The sequence below is a fragment of the Chiloscyllium plagiosum genome, chromosome 9 (assembly GCF_004010195.1).
Source record: "Chiloscyllium plagiosum isolate BGI_BamShark_2017 chromosome 9, ASM401019v2, whole genome shotgun sequence".
Lineage (NCBI taxonomy): Eukaryota > Metazoa > Chordata > Chondrichthyes > Orectolobiformes > Hemiscylliidae > Chiloscyllium > Chiloscyllium plagiosum.
Window position 1 is genome coordinate 69,649,213 of NC_057718.1, and position 23,585 is coordinate 69,672,797.

At 42.6% G+C, this 23,585-nt stretch overlaps 1 protein-coding gene across 1 annotated transcript in view; it reads right to left on the minus strand.

Annotated features, from left to right (window-relative positions):
* Nucleotides 1–23,585, minus strand: part of fndc1 (fibronectin type III domain containing 1) — a 355,166-nt gene that overhangs the window by 253,165 nt on the left and 78,416 nt on the right. Inside the window, exon 3 of the mRNA XM_043696167.1 lies at nt 16,503–16,589. Coding sequence (XP_043552102.1) covers nt 16,503–16,589 — 87 coding nt within the window. The remainder of the gene's footprint in view (nt 1–16,502; nt 16,590–23,585) is intronic.

Below are 23,585 nucleotides of genomic sequence, written 5' to 3' on the forward strand. Positions count from 1 at the left end.
TGCTGCCTGACCTGCTGCGCTTTTCCAGCAACACATTTTCAGCTACTATTTTTCATTATTTATATAAATGATTGGATGTGAGCATAAGAGGTGCAGTTAGTAAGTTTGCAGATGACACCAAAGTTGGAGGTGTACTGGACTGCGAAGAAGGTTACCTCAGAACACAGAGGGATCTTGATCAGATGGGCCAATGGGCTGAGTGTCAGCTAGTGTTTAATTCAGATAAATGCTAGGTGCTACGTTTTGGAAAAGCAAATCAGAACAGGATTTATAAACTTAATGGTAAGGTCCTCGGGAGTGTTGCTGAGCATAGAGACCTTGAATGCAGGTTCATAGTTCCTTGAAAATAGAGTCGCAAGTAGATAGTATAGTGAAGAAGGCATTTGTTATGCTTTCCTTTATTGGTCACAGCATTGAGTACAGGGGTTGGGAGGTCACGTTGTGGCTGTACAGGACATTGGTCAGGCCACTGTTGGAATATTGCATGCAATTCTGGTCTCCTTCCTATTGGAAAGATGTTGTGAAACTTGAAAGGGTTCAGAAAAGATTTACAAGGATATTGTCAGGGTTGGAGGATTTGAGCTATAGGGAGAGGCTGAACAGGCTGGAGCTATTTTCCCTGGAGTGTGGGAAGCTGAGGGGTGACCTTATAGAGGTTTATAAAATTATGAGGGGCATGGAAAGGACAAATAGACCAAGTCCTTTCTCTAGGGTGGGGATTCCAGAACTAGAAGGCATAGGTTTAGGTTGAGAGGGGAAAGCTATAAAAGGGACCTAAGGGGCAACATTTTCACATATCAGGTGCCACATGTATGGAATGAGGTGCCAGAGGAAGTGGTGGAGGTTGGTACAACTGCAGCACTTAAAAGGCATCTGGATGGGTATATGAATAGGAAGGGTTTGGAGGGATAGTGCTGGCAAATGGGACTCGATTCGATTAGGATATCTGGTCAACATGACAATTTGGACCGAAGGATCTGTTTCAGTGGTATACATCTCTATGATTCTACTCTTTGCTTCTACTGCCTATATTCAGATAGAATAGCTATAGCTTTCTCGCACTTGCTAATGAATTTGGTAGTTGTCTTTCTGATGTTTTCTCTCTTTTACAAATGCTGTTCATGTTCAGGGGATTTTATCACAATCTTGATACTATACAGCCCTATTTACAGAGGTAGTGCAATCTTCCTGATTTTTTTTAAAAATTGCCCTTGTTTTAGTTGTTGTTTGCAGTTTGAGGCTTCTTATCTTCCCCAAAAACCAAGGCCTCTTTCTGCATGTAGCGAATTAATCTTTTGGAGTCCCAGAATAAATACAACATTTGCACAGCTTTGTTCATTTTTGAGACCTATTCCTGTGGATTTCAAGCTCATGTTGTATTTTGTGTTACTGGTAATGAACACAGATTTAGGAGTATGGATTTAGTTTACTTGAAAAACTTAATAGGTTTACTCAATTGTACAGTCTGCAAACAGCTCTTCTCAATAGCTAGATGTATGCAACTTGATTTCAGCAGGCTTGTGCTTGAACTGTCCATACAACCAGTCATATGATTAAACCTTGGTCCTTGGTTTATTCATATATCCCATTCTTAAAACAACACAGCTGTTAAAACATAAAATACGCTAACTGACAGAAGTACATGTATTATCTAACGCTGCCCAATTGATGGAATGCACAACAAATAGTTCGTCACAGGATTGAAATTCCTTTGTGGTCAGCAAACCTTTTAGATTTTCATTAACTTTATTCTCTCCCTTCAACTTATTTTAATGTCATTTCAAATTATCATGTGGTAATTCTTACAGTAATATTTGGAGCCACATCCAAAGCATCAATAAACCTTGCCTTGGATATTTTTGTGACAACCATTCACCATTATTACTGGCCAATTTTGTCTTCCACTGATACAATTGGATTTATTATATGCACTTACATAAGTCATAGAGATGTACAGCATGGAAACAGGCCCTTTGGTCCAACCTGTCTATGCCGACCAGATATCCCAACCCAACCTAGTCCCACCTGCTAGCACCCGGCCCATATCCATCCAAACCCTTCCTATTCATATACCCATCCAAATGTCTCTTAAACATTGCAATTGTACCAGCCTCCACCACATCCTCTAGCAGCTCATTCCATACATATACCACCCTCTGTGTGAAAAAGTTGCCCCTTAGGTCTTTTTTATATCTTTCCCCTCTCACCTTAAACCTATGCCCTCTAGTTCTGGACTCCCCGACCCGAGGGAAAAGACTTTGTCTATTTATCCTATCCATGCCACTCATGATTTTATAAACCTCTATAAAGTCACCCCACAGCCTCCAATGTTCCAGGGAAAACAGCCCCAGCCTATTCAGCCTCTCCCTGTAGCTCAAATCCTCCAACCCTGGCAACATCCTTATAACTCTTTTCTGAACCCTTTCAAGTTTCACAACATCTTTCCAATAGGAAGGACACCTAACCAATGTCCTGTACAGCCATAACATGACCTCCCAACACTGTATTCAATACTTTGACCAATAAAGGAAAGTCTACCAAACACCTTCTTCACTATCCTATCTACCTGTGACTCCACTTTCAAGGAGCTGTGTGCACTCCAAGGTCTCTTTATTTAGCGACACTCCCTAGGACCTTACCATTAAGTGTATAAGTCCTGCTAAGATTTGCTTTCCCAAAATGCAACACCTCACATTTATCTTAATTAAACTCCATCTGCCACTTCTCAGCCCATTGGACCATCTGGTCAAGATCCTGTTGTAATCTGAGGTAACCCTCTTCGCTGTCTACTACACCTCCAATTTTGGTGTCATCTGCAAACTTACTAACTGTACTTCTTATGCTCACATCCAAATCATTTATGTAAATGACAAAAAGTAGAGGACCCAGCACCGATCCTTGTGGCACTCTACCGGTCACAGGCCTCCAGTCTGAAAAACAACCTGCCACCACCACCCTCCGTCTTCTACCTTTGAGCCAGTTCTGTATCCAAATGGCGAGTTCTCCCTGTATTCCGAGATATCTAACCTTGCTAACCAGTCTACCATGGGGAACCTTGTTGAATGCCTTATTGAAGTCCATACAGATCACATCTATCACTCTGCCCTCATCAATCCTCCTTGTTACTTCTTCAAAAAACTCAATCAAGTTTGTGACACAAAATTTCCCACGCACAAAGCCATGTTGACTATCCCTAATCAGTCCTTGCCTTTCCAAATACATGTACATCCTGTCCCTCAGGATTCCCTCCAATAACTTGCCCACCACCGACATCAGGCTCACTGGTCTATAGTTCCCTGGCTTGTCTTTACCACAACTTTTCTATTTTTAATCTTTTCAGTATATTAATACTACTATCTAGTATTTGAAGAATTTTATACCCCCTCAAACACTGAATTTGGAGTATCCTCTATCCTTTGAAGTACTGCATAGACTTTTGGTCCCCTTCCTTGAGAAAGCATGTAATTGCACTGCAATCAGTTCAGAGAAAGCTCACTAGATTAATTCCAGGGATGATACAAAGATAGGTGCAGGGATAGGTAGTGTCGAGAAAATAGGGAGGCTGAAGGAGGACTTGGACAGGCTAGAAGAGTGGGTAAAGAAATGGCAGATGAATACAACATGGGCAAGTGTGAGCTTATGTGCTCTGGTAGGCGTAGACTGTAACCTTAAGAGAATCCTGAACTAGGACTCTCAAATCCCTTTGTGCTTCAGATTTATGAAGCCTCTTTTTTTATTCATTTGTGGGACTTTGGCATTGCTGACTGGCCAGCATTGATAGCCCATCCCTATTTGCCCCTGAGAAGGTGGTGGTGAGATGCCTTCTTGAATTGTTGCAGTTCATTTCCTGTGGGTTGGCTCAAAATGCCAGTAGGGAGGGAATTCCAGGAAGTTGACTCCACAACTATGAAGGAATGGCAGTATATTTCCAAGTCAGGGTGGTGAGTGGCTTGGAGGGGAACTTGCAGGTAGTGGTGTTCTCCTTCTAGATGGAAGCGGCCATGGGCTTGGAAGGTGCTGTCTGAGGATCTTTGGTGAATTTCTGCAGTGCATCTTGTCGATAGTACACACTGCTGCTACTGAGTGCTGGTGGTGGAGGGATTGAATGTTTGTAGACGTGATGCCAATCAAGTGGGTTACTTTGTACTAGATGGTGTCAAGCTTCTTAGTTTCTGTTGGGACTTCACCCACCCAGGCAAGTGAGTAGTATTCCATCACACTCCTGACTTGTGCCTTGTAGATGGTAGATCACCACATAAACACTTTGAGGTGTTTATGTGGTGAGTTCAGCTGAGTTTCTGGCCAATGGTAACCCCAGGGATGTTGACAGTGGGGGATTTAGTGATACTGTTGAATGTCAAGGAGCAATGGTTAAAGTGTCTCTTATTGATGATGGTCACTGTCTGGCATTTGTGTGGCGTGAATGTTATTTGCCATTTGTTGGCCCAAGCCTGGATATTGTCCAGAGCTTGTTGCATGTGAACATGGACTGCTTCAGTATCTGTTGCAATCATCGGTGAACATCCCCACTTCTGACCTTATGGCAGACGCAAGGTCATTGTTGAAACAGCTGAAGATTGTTGGGCCTAGGATGCTACCACGAGGGACTCCTGCAGAGATGTCCTGGAGCTGAGATGACGGACCCTCCACAACCACAACCATCTTCATTTGTGCCAGATATGACTCTAACCCCTTCAGAAAATAGCACTTGTGTCAGTACCATCCTTTGCATGGAGCCAGAGGAAACAGGTGAGTATTTCTCATCCTTATTCAGAGGAGAAAGCTATTGGGTTTAGGTTGAGATAGTGAGGTTCTAGAACATGTCAGGATTAATAAGGTGAAGGAATTAAAAGCTTTAGATGCAAAAATGTGCATATATCCCCAGGCTTGATGAAATGTATCCCAAACAATTATCGGAGGCAAGGGAGGAGATTACTGAGAACTTGGCAGACATATTTAATACTTCACTGGCCACAGGTGAAGTGCCAGGTAACTGGAAGATCACTAATGTGGTTTCCCTCTTTTCTCCAAGAAGGGCAGTGGGATAGACCAGGTGATTACAGACCTGTTAGGTTGGCATAAGTAGTAGGGAAATCATTGGAAAAATTTTGAGGGACACGATTCACCAAATGCAGGAATTAATCAGGGGTAGTCAGTATGGAGATGCTGTCTAATTTAATGGAGTGTTTTGCAAAAAAAAAGTGACGATATATAGTGATGAGAGTAGTGTTGTTAGAACATAGAACATTATAGCACAGTAGAGGCCCTTCAGCCCTCAATGTTGCACCACATGTGAAATTAATCTGATGCCCACCTAACCTACACCATTCCATTATTATCCATATGTATGCCCAAAGCTCATTTAAATGCCCTAAACATCGGTGTGTCTACTACTATTGCAGGCAGGCCATTCCATGCGCCTACTACTCTCTGAGCAGAGAAGCTACCCCTGATAGCTGTCCTAAACCTATCACCCCTCAATTTAAAGCTATGCCCCCTTGGGTTAGTCTTCACCATTTGAGGAAAAGGTTAACATGGTTTACATTTTTTTGTAAACTCACTGGGAGGACGTGGCCATTGCTGGCTGGCCAGCATTTATTGCCCATCCCTACTTGCCCTTGAAAATGTTGTGAATGAGACCTCATTCCTGATGAAGGGATTACGCCTGAAACATTGATTCTCCTGCTCCTTGGATGCTGCCTGACCTGCTGCGCTTTTCAACAAAGAGTAATAGTCAAGTGTGGTTTCTGTAATTGGAAGTTGTGACCATAGGGATTGGTGATGGGACTCTTGCCATTTGTTACGTATGTTAACAACTTGGATGTGAATGTAGAAGATATAATTAGTAAGTTTGCAGACAACATGAAAATTGGTGGCATGGTTGACAGTGAGGAGGATGGTCTCAGCTATAGTCTGATATTAATCAGCTGGTGAATTGGGCAGAGCAATGGTGGATGGAATTTCATCCAGATAAGTGTGAGGTTATGCATTTTGGCCTTGTAAAGGAAGGGCATAACACTGCATGGCTAGTCCACGGGGGGGGCACTGAGGAACAAAAGGATGTTGGTGTACAAGTCCACATCATTACAGATACACAGGTTAGTGAAGGCAGCATTTGTTGAAGTGTAGAATGCAGCAGTAAGGAAGACTTATTCCAAATTTATTAAATGTTGATCAGATCATTGATGGAATATTATGTGCAGTTGTGGGTGCTACATGATCAGAATGATGTGATGGCACTGGACAGAGTGCAAAGGAGACTCACCAGGGATGTTGCCTGGGATGAAAAGTCTCAATTATGATGAGGTGCTGGGTAGGCTGGGTTAGTTTTCCTTTTTTCCCTTGGATCAGAGGAGGCGGGGATCTGCTTTGAGGTATACAAAATTGAGTGGTATGGATAGGGTAGGTCATGAGCGTCTTTCCCATGGCAGGCATGCCTAAGATCAAAGGGTATAGATTGAAGGTGAGAAGTGACAGATTTAGAATGGATTGAAGGAAAAATATTTTCACTCAGAGAATGGTAAACATGCTGCCTGAGAGGGTGATAGAAGCAGGTACTTGCAATATTTAGGAAGCATCTGGATGAGCTCTTATAATGCTAAGGCATTCAGGGGTTACAGGCCAAACGTAGGAAAATAGACTTAATCGAGTTTGATATTTGCACTAGGCCCGGAAACAAGCCCTTTAGCCCAGTGTATTTAAGGTATATGACTACTTAATATATGCCTCCTTCATCATTGATCACTCCGAAGACAGTTTCTTCCTGTCTTAAGTCCCTCATAATTTTAAACATCTCACTCTCCTTTGTCCTATGGAAGATAACCCCAGTCTGTCCATTCTTTCGATATAACAGAAACTCTCAGCCTGAGCAACATCCTGATGAATCTCCTCTGTACCAGCCAGAAGCAAAGTCTCACAGGCCAGCACCTGGACTTAAGACTGATGGAAGCTGTAAGTTCCTGGGCAAGGGCAGCCCCTCACTTTATCAATATTCAATCTGAATTCAATATTAGAGTCTGTGAGGGAGAAGTGTCCTTTTCTCAGAATGTGGAGGAAGAGAAGGCCACCAACAGAAACCAAAAACACCAGATTTCAGATTACTGCCACCCTCACTGGCAAAGCAAGACAAGAGGAGCTTGGATAGACTACTGTATAAGTTTCAACAACTCTCAGGATGAATGTGAACCCAAAACTTATGAAATGTCTCCAGTCTTACACCATGAAAAAGCTGCATCATATGTGAGGCCTCAAGATGCATGCTATTCCTGAACAGAGGAGGGATGTACACCCAAGCCTCTTATTGACATCTCAGAATGGCTCAGAGCTATAATACTGAGGACCTATAACTACTGAAACAAGCAGATTCTAATGCATGGGGTAGATAGCAGAGGATACAGAGGACAGAAGCATCTTATCTAACATTTGTCCTCCCAAGGGTCACATTTTTTTTTTCAAGAGGGTAATAAACCAGGCTGGGCTCCGATCAGTCTGGTTTGGTACAGAGATGAAAAAGATTTTGAGACCTTTTGTTTATATGTAAACAGATAAGGCGTCAGGCCAAAGTGGTCATGTTTTAGAAGTGACCTGCATAATGAAAGGGGAGTGGTCAGCTCTCGAGCTGAGCAGTTTAGTTCAGTCTTGAACTGGTAGGGAGTTCAACAGCGAGCTGTGTGGAAACTCTCTCTCTCTTTCTGCCCTTCAACTTCAACCTGTAAGCATGTGTTCCATTTATACTGGTTGTTAAAGGGAATTTGCTTATTGGGATTATTGTGCATATTCAGAACAACATATTTAAACCTAGTTTGGATAGACTGAGTTCTGTCATAGTTCTTTACTCTGTTCTTTGTGTTTCATTATGTAATTTTGTGAATAAATTTTTGTTTGTTTTAAAATCTAGTAGTCAGCCTAGTTAACTTACTCTGGGTAATTGTCACTGTACACTTACCAAAACAAATTACAAAGTTATGGTCTGGGCTGCCTGCTTAAGAACGTTTTGAGTGGTCTGGCCGAGTACATAACACAAGAGAAGGAGGCATTCAATAACAGGACAAGGCCTACACAGTAGGGCAGATGCTGTTGTTCTGCTATGTCATTCTAATGAAGTAGGCAGAAAAAAAAGAGGGGAGAGATGGTGGAATTGATGGCGGTCCTGCCTGCTAAGTCAGACGTTCTTGATGAACCTACTGAACACAATAAATAGCATGGTCAGGAGTGAGTATACTGCACTTATCCCTGCCTGACAGTCTGTCGAACACTATGGCCTCAGCATTTCAGTGGTTCTTATCTATAGTGTCTAGCTATCAACATCCTGTGAGTTTACATCCAACCCAGGGCACCCTGTCCTCTCCCACTATGGACCCAGAGGACCAAAGTGGTGAAGAAGCATTGCCATACATTCCACCAGCTCAGTACGTCTGCATGCACATCTCGATATGATGACAGAGGATAATGATTAGGGCAGTAACGCACAGGAGTCGTAAGAGGGAGAAATGATCAGACCTCTCATTAGAAGGGAGAAAAAACTTTGTTCTCCTCAGCTGAGTATGATTGTATGATAAGGAGACACCAGCATGAACAGCAAAAAAAACATGTTATAGTTATTTCGGACAGAAGGTGGAGGAGTTCAATTAGCTCGTGCGTCACAATGGCTCAGATTTGAGTGAACAAGCTTCTACATTGCAACAGTGGTCCATCTCATGAATAACCATAAGTTGCAGCATGGAGAGGATGCAGGAATTGTAGACTGACATACACAGCATCCAAAAAGGTACCAAGTAGTTGACAGCAGTCAGTGGCACTGGTAATGCCGCTAGGAGACCAGTATCTTCCTCTAATCATTTGAAGTGTCCAGCAAGGGCAGAAGCAGTCACTGAGGAAGAGGAGAGTGAAATCCCTCACTTTTTTTTTCCAGACTTCTTCTTGCATTATATAAGTCTATCAGACATAAGAGCAGAAATTAGGCCATTCAGCCCATTGAATGGCAGAGCAGACTTGATCATGGCTGATAAGCTTCTCAATCCCATTCTTCTGCTTTCTCCCCACAACCCTTGCTCCCCTTCACAATCAGGAACCTATCTATCTCAATCTTAAATATACTCAATGACCTGGACTTCAGAGCTTTCTGTGGCAGTGAATTCCATAGATTCACCACTCTCTGGCTACAGACGTTTCTCCTTATCTCCATTCAAAAGGTCTTCCCTTTACTCTAAGACTATGCCCTCGAGAGTCCCAGTCTCTCCCACCAATGGAAATATTTTCCCAACATCCACTCTGCCCAAGCCATTCAGTATTCTGTAAGTTTCTAATACGTCCCCCCTCATCATTCTAAATACTATCGAGTAGACACCCAGAGTCCTCAAACACGCTTCATGTGTTAAACTGTTCATTCCTAGGCCCATTCTCGTGAATCTCCTCTGTACACACTCCAGGGCCAGTACATCTTTCCTGAGATATGGAGCCCAAAACTGCATACAATACTCCAAATGTGGTCTGACCAGAACCTTACAGAGCTTCAGAAGTACTTATATTCAAGTCTTCTTAAAATAAATACCATCATTACATTTGCCTTCCTAACTAGTGACTCAACCTGCAAGTTTACCTTAAGAGAATTCTGGACTGGAATTCCTAAGTCTCTTTGTACTTCAGAATTTTCTCCCCATTTTGAGAATATTCCATGCCCTTAATCTTCCTACTAAAGTGCATGACCTTACACTTTCCCATCATACTCCATCTGCCACTTCTTTACCCACTCTAACCCATCCAAATCCTTCTGCAGCCTCCCTGCCTCCTCAATGCTACCTGTCCCTCTACCTATCTTTGTATTGTCTGCACACCTAGCCAGAACGTGCTCAGTTCCTTCATGTAGATAGTTAATGTGAAAACATGGAGCCTTGTGGAACACCACTTGTCACCGGTTGCCATCTTGAGAAAGACCCTTTTATCCCCACTCTCTGCTTTCTGTCAGACAGTGAAGCTTCTATCCATGCTAGCACCTTGGCTCTAACATCATGGGCCCTTATCTTACTCAGTAGCATCCTGTGTGGCACCTTGTCAAAGGCCTTTTTGATAACATCTATTGGTTCTCCTTGGTCTAATCTGCTCATTACTTCCTCAAAGAATTCTAGCGGATTTTTCAGGTATGACCTACCATTGATGAAACCATACTGACAGTTCCTATTTTACCATACACGTCTAAGTATTCAGAAACCTCATCCTCCTTCACGATGGATTCCAGGATTTTACCCACAATCGAGATTAGGCTAATTAATCTGTAATTTTCCATCTTCTACTTTACTCCTTTTTTAAACAGGGATGTCATGTTAGTGATTTTCCAGTCCTCTGGGACCCTCCCCGATTCTAGGTGATTCCTGAAAGATTACCACTACAGCCTCCACTATCTCTTCCGCTATCTCCCTTAGAACTCTGGGGTGTAGCCCAGCTGGTCCAGGCAATTTATCTACCTTCAGACCATTCAGTTTTTCTCGCACCTTCGCCTTGGTGATGGCCACCATTCTCAGCTCTGCCCCCTCACTCTCTTGAATTTTTGGGGTATTATTTGTGTCTTCCACTGTGAAGACTGACACGAAGTCATTATTCAGTTACTCAGCCATTTCTTCGTTCACCACTACTATCTCTCCTGTGTCATTTTCCAGTGGCCCAATGTCCATTTTTGCCCTTTATATAGCTAAAGAAACACTTAGACTTCCTTTATATTACTGGCTAGTTTACCTTCATATTTAATCTTCTCCCTCCTTATTTATTTCTGTTGGCCTTTGTAAGTTTCTCAATCGAGGAGAAAGTGAGGTCTGCAGATGCTGGAGATCAAAGTTGAAACTTTATTGCTGGAACAGCACAGCAGGTCAGGCAGCATCCAGGGAACAGGAGATTCGACGTTTCGGGCACAGGCCCTTCTTCAGGAAGAAGAAGGGCCTGTGCCCGAAACGTCGAATCTCCTGTTCCCTGGATGCTGCCTGACCTGCTGTGCTGTTCCAGCAATAAAGTTTCAACTAAGTTTCTCAATCCTCTGGTTTCCCACTGTTCTTTGCTACTTTACATGCTTTCTCTTTTGTTTTTATACTATCCCTGACTTCCATGGTTAGCCATGGTTGCCTCACCCTCCCTGTACCATGCTTCGTTTACCTCAGGATGAATCTCTGCTGTGTCTCTTGAATTAGTCCCAGAAACTCCTGCCATTACTTTTCCAGCATCTTTCCTGCTAGGCTCCTCTCCCAGTCAATTCTACCCAGCTCCTCCCTCATGCCTCTGTAGTTGCCTTTATTCATCTGAAATACAGTTACCTCTGATTCTATCTTCTCTCTCTCTCAAATAACTAACAACACTTTAAAGAAAACTCTTTATTGCTGCTGTAGCTTTAAAAGATTATTTTGTCCTTTTTTTTGAAGACAGGTTTAAGGTAGAGATGCTACCAGAACCACTGGAGTGAACAGCTTGACGTCTTGTATTTTTAAAAAAATATGCTGGAACAATGGAGGCAGCCTGGACAGGTTTGATGTGGGGTAGACAAGGTCAGAAGTCACATGACACCAGGTTTATTTGGAATCACAAGCTTTCAGAATGCTGTCCCTTCATCAAAATTTATAGGCAGAGAGATCAAAAGATCATATAAATGGTGGGAGTGGAGTTCCAACAGGCTGAATACTAAGTCTCTGCAGGTGAGCAAAAATGTCAGTGTAAGTAAAGTGCCAACAGCTGAATAGCAACTGAAGGGATGACCTATAATCCGAGTAATTGAGGCAGACAGATAATTACAAAATAATTAAAAATAAGATGGCACTGGAGACAAACCAAATGGCTGGAACTGAGGGTCCAACCAAAGTAACACATAATCTCAAAACTGTACAAACTAACTAAGGTAGAGATATCATAACAAGTTATCAAGGTGATGGTGTCAAAACAGAACAGTAAGGAAGATTTTCCAGATACAGAACAGTATGGTGGGGTTATATCTAGTGAGACATGATCCCAAGATCACGGTTGAGGCCATCTTCTTGGGTGCGGGACCTGGCTATCAGTTCATACTCGGTGATTCTGTGTTGTTGTGTATCTCAAAGGTCGCCTTGGCGGATGTTTACCCAAAGATCGGAGGTTGAATGTCCCTGACTGCTGAAGTGATGCCCGACTCCTGGAGAACAGGATACAATGTTATTCACTTGCTATTCAGCCATTGACACTTTAATCACACTTTTGATCACCTGCAGAGATTTATTATTCACCCTGTTGATACTTCACTCACACCATTTGTACAATATTTGATCTCTCTGCCTATAAAATCTGTGTCTGTATCTTTCTCTTTACTTCACTTGAAAAAGGCGCAGCAGTCTGAGAGCTTGTGATTTCAAATAAACCTGTTTGACTATAACCTAGTGTCATGTGATTTCTGACCTGGATAGGTGTGGCTAGCACTCTCAGACCAGGATTTCTAGTTTTTTTTCCCAGTTTTTAGGTTTAGCTTTAAGCAGTTCCTGTTGTGGACTTGAAGTAGAGTCATAGTTATAGAGTTATACAGCACGGAAACAGACCCTTCAGTCCAATTTGTCTATGCTGACCAGAAAACCCAACCCAATCTAGTCCCACCTGCCAGCACGTGGCCCATACCCTTCCAAACCCTTCCTATTCATATATCCATCCAAATGCCTTTTAAATGTTGCAATTTTACTAGCCTCCACCACTTCCTCTGGCAGCTCATTCCATACACCTCGGAATGAAAATGTTGCTTCATAGGTCTCTTTTATATCTTTCCTCTCTCACCCTAAAACTATGCCCTCTAGTTCTGGACTCCCCGACCCCAGGGAAAAGACTCTTTATCTTATCTATGCCCCTCATGACTTTATAAACCTCTATTAGGTCACCCCTCAGCCTCCGACGCTCCAGGGAAAACAGCCCCAGCCTGTTTGGCCTCTCCCTAAAGCTCAAATCCACCAACCCTGGCAACATCCTTGTAAATCTTTTCTGAACCCTTTCAAGTTTCATAACATCTTTCCAATAGGAAGGAGACCAGAATTGCATGCAATATTCTAATAGTAACCTGACCAATGCGCAACCAATGTTGGCCAGAACATGACCTCCCAACTCCTGGTACTCAATACTCTGACCAATAAAGGAAAGCATACCAAATGCCTTCTTCACTATCCTATCTACCTGCACTTCCACTCTCAAGGAGCTATGAACCTGCAGTAGAAGCTATCTTTTCCCTCTCGCAGTTGCAGCCCAAAGTTGGGGTTTCTCTCTGTTTCTCTGAATTTTCCTTTTTGTCAAAGGGTGTGTTTGAGATGTTACTACTTTGGAACAGTTAATTAGTGATAGTTACTATATTTAATATTCAGTTAAGTTTACCAATAGAATTAAGTTATTCTAGATTCCTCTTTCTTTGGTTGCATTTTATGTATAGCGCTTAAATAAATTTTGTTTTGGCTTAACATCAGTGCAGTTTGATCAGTTGCATTGCTTCTGGAACAAGACACTTTACATTTGCCTTAAAAATAAGGAAAGGTTCGAGATAGGCTACTTTGTTAAAATATTTTGAGGGGCTCTGGTCTGGTTCATAATATTGCAAAGAGATGTAAGACGTTGTGAGATGGTGAATGATATAACAGAATCCTCAACAGCGAGGCAAAACCTCTGGGCACATGTCCTTCCTCATTGGTGGTAACTGATTAAGTGATCCAAGCTGTACGTTCCATGCATCTGAAAACTCATTGAATTTATTGTCACGTGTACTGAGGCACAGTGAAAAGCTTTGTCTTGTGAGCAATACAGGCAGATCACAGAGTTAAGTAGCATAGATAAGTAAATAATAGGTAAAAAGCAGCAAAAACAAAAACACAGGTACAAACTAAGGTTAAGAGTTTGAGAGTCCATTCAAAATTCTAACAACAGTAGGTTAGAAACTGTTTCAAAACCGGCTGGTGCGTGAGTTCAGGATTCTGCACCTTTCCCCTGATGGTAGAGGTTGTAGAAAAACATTGCCAGGGTGGGATGCATTGGAAAAAGATTCTTACTATCTCGTCTATCCAAGTCTCTAGCAAAAACAATCAGAGTTTATCCAACTTCTTTTGGCTAACACACTAAAATCCAGACAACATCCTGATTAGAGTTTTTGCACCCTCTCCAAGCAACCACATCCTTTCAACAATGTAGTGGCCAGAACTACACACAATAGTTCAAATGTGGCCTAGCTGAAATCTTGTACAGTTACAACATGACTTACCATCTTTTACACTAAATGCCCTGAATGATGAATACAAGCATGTTGTATGCCTTCTTTATCACTATATCCACTTTGAGATAACTATGGATTTGCATCCAAGATCCGCTGAATATCAATTTTAAGGATCCTGCCACTTACTGAACATTTTCTATTATGGACCCAGACAGACCTCAAAACATTTCAAGAAAGTAACCCGGACCGACCTTTTCTAATTGTCTTAAGCAGGTGAGGAGTGGACATTTCAGGAGTGATGCAGCTGGCCTAACCACTTAGATTCAAACAAACAGAAATTATTTTCAAGGTTAACAAATGAAACACAAACAAAAGAACAAACATAGAATAACTTAACCTAACAGATTATCCCAACCAAACGATGCTGTTCCAATTATTTGCAACAAACCCCTCAAACACCCCTTAGCAAAAAAAGAAAAATCAAGCACTAGGAGAGATGGCAGTGAGATTCAGCATGGACCACCTTCTTCCATGTAGCTGTTCCTTTGACCAGCAGCCTCAAAACTGACTGACTGCTTTCTCTGAACAGCCAGATTCCTCAAACACACACCAAACTAAACCAGAGGAAAGGTCAGCTGGGAGAACTGGCCATTCCCCTTTCATTGTACAAGTTTTTTAAAACTTAAAAGCTTCCCCAAGTAGATCAATCAAGATATTTCAGAGCCTATGTCTTTACAACTTAAAAAATCTACAAGGACAACCTAACCTGGTTAAAGGAACAGTATCATCACATTTCATCTTGCATTTCACCTGCAAAATGCATCACGCCACAATTGTCCAGTTTAAACTCCTTCTGTCATTTTTCCACCCAACTTTCCAACTTTGACAAACTTTCTCACTATCCACAACTCCACCAACTTTTGTGTTATCTACAAAATTTACTAATCAGACCATCTACAATTCCATCCAAATTATTTATATATTACAAACAACAGAGATCTCAGTACTGATCCTTGTTGAACACCACTGGTCACAGACCTCCAGTCAGAAAAACACCCCTCCAACTACCCTCTGTCTTCTACGACCAAGCCAATTTTGCATCCCAACTTGACAACTCACCATGGATTCCATGCGACTTAATGTTCTAGACCAGCCTACCATGACTGACCTTGCTTCTAAGTCAATATAGAGAACATCCACTGCCCTACTCACATCAATAATCTTCACCCTTGAATAAAGGGCATGAATAACCTGTGAGCTGCGGTGGTAACCAGCTGTTTATGAAATGCCACCACGAATCTGAGCAGATCCTTGGAAGGTATCAGAAGCACACAAGTTCAAGGCTACAAAGACTTTGGCAGTCATGGTAAGCAATAATGTGAGGTTAGATACCTTCAGCAACAAGGGCACAGACTTCCATGGGCATCTGTCAAAAGAGAGTTGCAACTCGTGCATCACCTGGTCTCGCTCTTCTTGTGGTAGCTTTATCTTTGACAGTTACTTTTGTTGTACTGCAGGTCTGACACTCATGCCCCTCTCCTCTCCACTGTTCTCCAAGTGCTCAGGATTCTGCTCTTCTAGCAGATGTTGTTATCCTTCTTCACCACTGGGCTCAAAAATCAGACTCTCATACCTCTTTGCATGAACAATCTTCCTTCTAAACAATTGGCTGCCCTACTGTAATTAGCAATCCTATTCTTTGTTTTTCTGTTCCTGCATTTCTCAGGCAGTGCCCGAATGCTGACTACACCACCACCTCCAACATCGTGCTAAGAACATGTTTCTGGGGGCCAGATATCCTTCTGCAATGCTACCCCACTAAGGGATTTGGGAAAATTGCTGGTACAGCTATGAATGGCTTTCCACTCTGGAGACCTGCTTTCTGATTAGCAGAAAATGTGGATCCTTGGTGAAATGTCAAACTCTGTCCCTAAAAGTGGCGAACAAGCTGCTTAATTACTCAAATGGCTGGTGTCAACTGGGAGATGTGTAGGATGGCATGATTGGGAACATCTTTAAGGTGTTATTCCTTAGTGCAATCTTGAAATTGTATTGATATGAGAATTCCCCAACTCAGTCACATATAGTGTAAACTATCATTGGTAAGCATAGACTAAAACAGCAAGCTTCAAATTCTGCAGAACAACAATTACATATGATTCAAATACAGAAAAACAAACACTGGATCAGTCAGGGTGGCTGGAATGAAATAGAACTTCATGAAGTTTGCATCTAGAATTTAATCTTGAAGGAAGTAGTGTTCTATTTTCAGCTTGTTTTTCTGTTATTAACTGTAGAAAGATCAGGAGAACCTTCAACTTACCAGCTGTATGATTGGATCTGTGTACATGATGGCTTTCTCCAGTTTGACTTTCCGCAGTCACCATCACAAAATAAACTTCCCCAGGCTCTGGAACATATGGCTTACATCAGTAAGTTGCCAAAACTTCATGAAGCTTATAGTATCAGAAAGCAACATTATTTAAATTCTAATAAGACTTAAGATGTCTGAAAAATTCAAAGGTATATGGCTGGTGTACGTAGATAGCATGTGCTCACACCGCAGACTCAGACTCCACAGACAGGAAGGGAATGGGTGAACAGGCAGAGCAAGAGGGCCTAGCAGGCAGTGCAGGAATCGCCTGTGGCTCATCCCCTGAAAAACAGATAGACTGTTTTGGATACTGTTGAGGGGAATGGCCTCTGAACGGATAACAGCAGCATCCAAATTCATGGCACCACAGTTGGCTCTGCTGCAGAAAAAGGGAGACAAAGACATTGAAAAGTTATAGTTATAGGGGATTCAATTGTATGGGAAACAAATAGGTGTTTTGGGGCTGGAAATGAGAGTCCAGGATGATGTGTTGCCTCCATGGTGCTAGGGTCCTGGATACCTCGGAGCAGTTGAAGGAGGGCAAACACTGAAACTAACGACGTAGGTTATTTTAAAAAGGGACGGTCCTAAAAGCAGAATATAGGGAACAAGGAAAAAGGTTGAAATGTTGGATTTCAAAGGTAGTTATCCCAGAATTACTATAGTGCCACTAACTCATCAGAGTAGAATCAGCACGATATACAGGATGAACACGTGGCTGAAAAGATGGTGTGGGGGGGTTCAGATTCACAGAGCATTGGGATCAGTACAAACTGGATGGATTACACCTGGGCAGGACTGGGACTGATGTCCTTAGGGTGAAAACTTGGTAGAGCGATTGGGGAAGTTTAAATTGGTGTGGCAGGGGGATGGGAATCAGAAGGTAGTAGATACAGAAATTGAGGGAGAGGTAGAAGCCAAGCCAAATATAACACTGCTGAAAGGAGCAGGGAACGTGGTCTGAAATGCATGTGTTCCAATGTGAGAAATATAATAGGCAAAGTAGGTGATCTTAGAGCTTTGGTTAGTACGTAGAACTATGACATTATTGTGATTACTTGGTTGAAAAAGAGACAGGACTGGCAGCTGAATGTCCCAGGATTTAGAGGTTTCAGGTGTGATGGAAGAGGAGGTAAAAGGGTGTGAAAGTTGCATTACTGGGAAAGGAGTATCTCACTGCTGTACTGAGGGAGGACACAGAGGACTTGTGCAGTGAGACAATATGGGTAGAACTCAGGAATAGGAAAGGTGTATTACAGGCCACCCAACAGCCAGAGGGAGACAGAGGAGAGAATATGACAGATTCTGGAAAGATGTAAAACCAGAAGGGTTGTTGGGGTGAGTGATTTTAACCCCGCCCACCACCCCGTATATTGACTGGGTTCACTACGTGCTATGGGTATGGATGGGGGAGAGTTTGCAAGGACCATTCAGAAGGGATTCCTCAAACAGTGTGGAAAGACCAACTAGGGAAGGGATTATATTCCCCTGCTTTTGGGAAAGGAGGCCAGCCAGGTGAGTGAAGTTTCAGTGGGGGAGCATTTCAGGAATACTGACCATATCGTGAGTTTTAAAATACTCATGGTAGGGATAACAACAGTCCTCAAGTGACGATGTTAAATAGGGGGAAGATGAACTACAACAATATAAAGCAGGAACTGGAGATTTTGATTGGAGGTGGCTATTTGAGGTTAAGTCTACATTGGACATGTGTGAGTATTTCAAACAGTAGTGGATAAGAGTTCAGGAGTGGTACGCTCCTGCAGGAATGAAGATGGGCATGACAAGTTGTGAACCTTAGATGAAACCAGAGATATTATGACTTGGTCAGAAATAAAAAAGGAAGCATATATAAGGTCCAAGAAGATGGGAACTGACAAAGCCTTTGAAGTACATAAGGAAAGTGGGAAATAACTTAAGGAATTTGAAGGGTGAAAAGGGGTCATGGAAAGTTGTTAGCAAACAGGATTAAGGAGAATCCCAAGCTTTTAAAAATATATATAAAAAAAACAAGAGGGTACCTAGGTAAAGGGTTGGCCCACTCAAGAACAAAGAAGATAATCTATGTGTGGAACCAGAAGAAGTGGGGAGTTTGGGGGGTTCTAAATGAATACTTTGTGTTGGTTTTCACCGAAGAGAAGGAATTGCTGGAGGATGATCTCAGGGAAGGGAGTGTTGAATTCCTAAGCAAAGTTGCGATTAAAAAGGAGTAGCACTCTGAATGCTAATATTTCCAAATAAATCTGTTGGGACTATAATCTAGTGCTGTGTGAGTTTTAACTTTATTAAAAAGGAAAAGATGCTGTCTGTCTTAAATAGTATTAAGGTAGACATGTCCCCTGGTCCTGATGGGATCTATCCCAGAACATTGAGGGAGGCTGGAGAACAAATTGCTGGAGTGTTGACAGATATCTTTGTGTCCACCTTGGCCAGAGGTGTGGACCCAGAAGACTGGAGAATTGCCAACATTGTCCCATTGTTTAAGAAGGGTAGCAGGGATAATTCTGAAAATTACAGGCCTGCAAGTCTCACATCGGTGGGAGGGAAATTATTGGAAAAAAATTCTCAGGGACAAGATCATACACATTTAGAAGTACATGGACTTATTAGCAATAACCAGCATGGTTTTGTGTGGGGGAGATCATGCCTCACTAACGTTTTGAGTTTTTGAGGGGGTGGCGAAGATGATTGATGAGGGAAAAGCAGTTGATGTTGTCTACATGGACTTCAGTAAAGCCTTTGACAAGGTCCCTCATGGCAGACCGATTAAAAAAAGTGAAGTCACATGGTATTAGGGTGAGCTGGCAAGTTGAATACAGAACTGGTTTAGTCCGAAGAGACAGACGGTAGTGGTAGAAGAATGCTTTTCAGAATGGTGTGCCATGACTAGTGGTGGTCCAAAGGGATAGTGCTGGGACTCTGCTGTTCGTGCTCTACATAAATGATTTGAAGGAAAACATAGCTGGTCTAATTAGTAACTTTGTGTATGATACAAAAAATTGGTCGAGTTGCAGATAGTGAGGAGGATTGTCAGAGGATACAGCAGGCTATAGATCAATTGGAGGCATGGGCTGAAAATAGCAGATGGAGTTTAATCTAATCGGGACAAATGGGGTGCATTTTGGAAGCTGAAACTTTATTGCTGGAACAGCACAGCAGGTCAGGCAGCATCTGGAAGGTCAAGTACAGGTGGAAATTATACAGTGAACAGCAGAACGCTTAGGAGTATTGATAAGCAGAAGGATCTATGTACAGGTCCATAGATCACTGCAGCTGGCAACACAGGTAGGCAAGATATTAAAAAAGGCTTATGGCATGCTTGACTTCATTGGAAAAAGCCTTGAGTACAAGGATAGATAAGTTATGCTGCAGCTTTATGGAACTTTAGTTAGGCCACTCTTGGAATATTGCATACAGGTCGGGTCGCCATAGTACCAGAAGGATTTGGCTGCTTTGGAGAGGATTCAGAAAAGGTTTAAACAGGGTGGTGCCTGGTAGAGGGGATTTTAGCACTGAAGAAAAGTTGGATAGACTTTTTTTTTCACTGGAAAGCAAGAGGTTGGGGCAACCTGATAGAAGTATATACATTTGCGAATGGCATGGATAGAGGGAAATGTATTAGGCTTTTTCCCAGGGTGGAGGGGGCAATCATTAGGTTCAAGGTGCAGGGGTGGGATAAGTTTAAAGACATGTGCAAGGCAAGGTTTTCACATAAAGGGTGCTGACTGCCTGGAAGGTATTGCCAGAGAGAAGCAGATACAATAGTAGCATTCAAGAAGCATCTGGACGAACACATGAATGGTGGAGCTGTTCCTTTTTTGAGATATTTTGGGCGTTGGAGTGATTTCTTTGAATTCCAGAAGCAGCAATTAATGCTTTATATGCTGTTGCATGGTTTTTCAACATTGGGGGGAAAAAAATCAAAACAAAGGCGCTTTTAAAAAGAGGAAGACAGACAAAAGGCAGTGCACACATGGTCAGTGAGGGAAAGAGAAGAAAGAAATCCACACTGATAACTGACAACAGTGAATCTGCAAAGTTACTCCTTTGCTGTTTGAGTTCATGCATCTCTGAACAGCGGAGTACGTCTGGGAAACAAACAGCGAAATTCACAGCTGACCTTGGAGGAGACATCACAGCATAGGAACAGATAAGTGCATAGTTGTTACATGTAAACTTGCTGAAAGTCTACAGTAATGAGTAGAGTGGGTTCTTTCCTGACTATATATGTTTTATTGAGATCTGTTTCTTGACTACATTTTAAAATATAAACTATAAGTTAGCCTGGAGCACTGATTTTCTTAGAGCAATAAAACAGTGCTATTTTTGGGGTCTGTGGATTGTGAAGGGCCTAAGATGGCCTTGGTAGAGTGATGTGCTCTTCTTGTCAGATGTGGGAGTTTAGGGAGTGTTTCCATGTTACTGATGATTATGGAAGTGTCTTTGATTGTGAATCCTTTCATATCAAATGGATCAGTTGCAGCGGCAGCGAGAGGCAATGAGAAATTTACAAGAGAGAGAGGGTGTGATTGATGGCAGGTATAGAAAGGGAGAAAAGCTACAGATACAGTCAGGTAGATGGGTTAACTCCAGGAAAGGTAAGAGGGGTAGGCAGGTAGTGCAGGAGCCTTCTCAAAGGGGAGTGGGACTGGCAGGAGGTCATGGTACACATTGGAACTAACAACACAGGAAGGGAAAAGGATGAGATTCTGAAAGGAGAATATAGAAAGTTAGGCAGGAATTTAAAAAGGAGATCTTCGAGGGTAATAATATCTTGATTACTCCCAGTGTGCCAAGTTAATAAGGGTAGGAATAGGAGAATAGAGCAGATGAATGTGTGGCTGAGGAGCTGGTGCATGGGACAAGCGTTCACATTTTTGGTCACTGGAATCTCTTCTGGGGTAGAAGTAACTTGCAAAAGAAGGATGGATTACACCTGAATTGGAAGGGGACTAATATACTGGCAGGGAGGTTTGCCAGAGCTGCTCAGGAGGATTTTAAACTGCTAAGGTGGTGGTAGTGATGCTGCTCAGGAGGATTTTAAACTGCTAAGGTGGTGGTAGTGATGGTGGTTGGGGGGGGGGGGGGGGGGGAAGAGCGGAGAAGTGGGTGTAGTGATCAAACTGTCATGGCAGGCAGCAACAAAGGTGAGAACAAGGTAGGACTGGTAAATTAAACTGCATTTATTTCAGTGAAAGAGGCCTAAAAGACAAGGCAGATGAATTCAGAGCATTGTTCAGAACATGGGACTGGGAATATTATAGCAATTACAGAAGCATGGCTCAGGACTATTGATGGAAGATATAGAATGTAGGGAAATAGATTGTGACATCTTGAAAAATGTCTATATTACCGTGGAGGACATCTTAAAACACATAAAAGTGGATAAATCTCCAGGACCTGATCAGGTGTACCCTAGAACTCTGTGGGAAGCTAGGGCAGTGATTGCTGGGCCCCTTGCGGAGATATTTGTATCATCGATAGTCACAGTTAAGGTGCTGGAAGACTGGAGGTTGACTAACATGGTGCCACTTTTTAAGAAGGGTGGTAAGGGCAAGACTGGGAACTATAGACTAGTGAGCCTGACGTCGATGGTGGGCAAGATGTTGGAGGGAATCCTGAGGGACAGGATGTACATGTATTTGGAAAGGCAAGAACTGATTAGGGATAGTCAACATGGCTTTGTTCATGGAAATCATGTCTCACAAACTTGAGTGAGTTTTTTGAAGTAGTAACAAAGTGGAGTGATGAGGGCAGAGTGGTGAAAGTGTACTACATGCACTTCAGTAAGGCGTTTGATAAGGTTCCCCATATGAAAGTTAGATCTTATGGAATACAGGGAGAACTAGCCATTTGGACAGAGAACTGGCTCGAAGATAGAAGACAGAGGGTAGTGGTGGTGAGTTACTTCTCAGAATGGAGACCTGTGACCAGTTGTGACACAAGTATCGGTCCTGGGTCCACTGCGTTTCGTCATTTATATTCATGATTTGGATATAAACACAGGAATTATAATTAATAAGTTTGCAGATGACATGCAGATGGGACGGCACGATGGCTCAGTGGTTAGCACTGCTACCTCACAGCACCAGGGTCCCAGGATCGATTCCAGCCTCGGGCGACTGTCTGTGTGGAGTTTGCACATTCTCCTCTGTCTGCGTGGGTTTCCTCCCACAGTCCAAAGATGTGCAGGTCAGATGAATTGGCCATGCTAAATTGCTCATTGTGTTAGGTACATTGGTTGGGGGAGGGGGAAACTGAGTCTGGGTGGGTTGTTCTTCGGAGGGTTGGTGTGGACTGGTTGGGCTGAAGGGCCTGTTTCCACACTGTAGGGAATCTAATCTAGTCAAAAGTGGAAGTGTAGTGGACAGTGAAGAAGGTTACTTCAGAGTACAATAGGATCTTGAACAGATGGGTCAATGGGCTCAGGAGTGGCTGACAGAGTTTAATTTAGATAAACGTGAGGTGCTGCATTTTGGAAAAACAAATCAGAGCAGGACCTATACACTGAATGGTCAGGTCCTAGGGAGTGTTGTTGAACAAAGAGGCCTTGGAGTGCAGGTTCACAGTTCCTTGAAAGTGGATTACAGGTAGGTAGGATAGTGAACGCATTTAGTATGCATTCATTTATTGGTCAGAGCATTGAGTATAGGAGTTGGGAGGCCATGTTGTAGCTGTACAGGACATTGGTTTGGCCATGTTTGGAATATTGCGTACATTTCTGGTCTCCTTTATATCAGAAGGATATTGTGAAACATGAAAGGGTTCAGAAAAGATTTATAAGGATGTTGCTAGGGTTGGAGCATTTGAGCCACAGGGAGAGGCTGTGGCTGTTTTCCCTGAAGCGTTGGAGGCTGAGGGGTGAACGTATAGAGGTTTATAAAATTATGAGGGGCATTGATAGGATAAATAGACAAAGTATTTTCCGTGGGAAAGGTTTAGGGTGAGAGGGGTAAAATTTAAAAGAGACCTAAAAGGCAACTTTTTCAAAGTGTGGTGCATGTTTGGAATGAGCTGCCAGAGGAAGTAGTG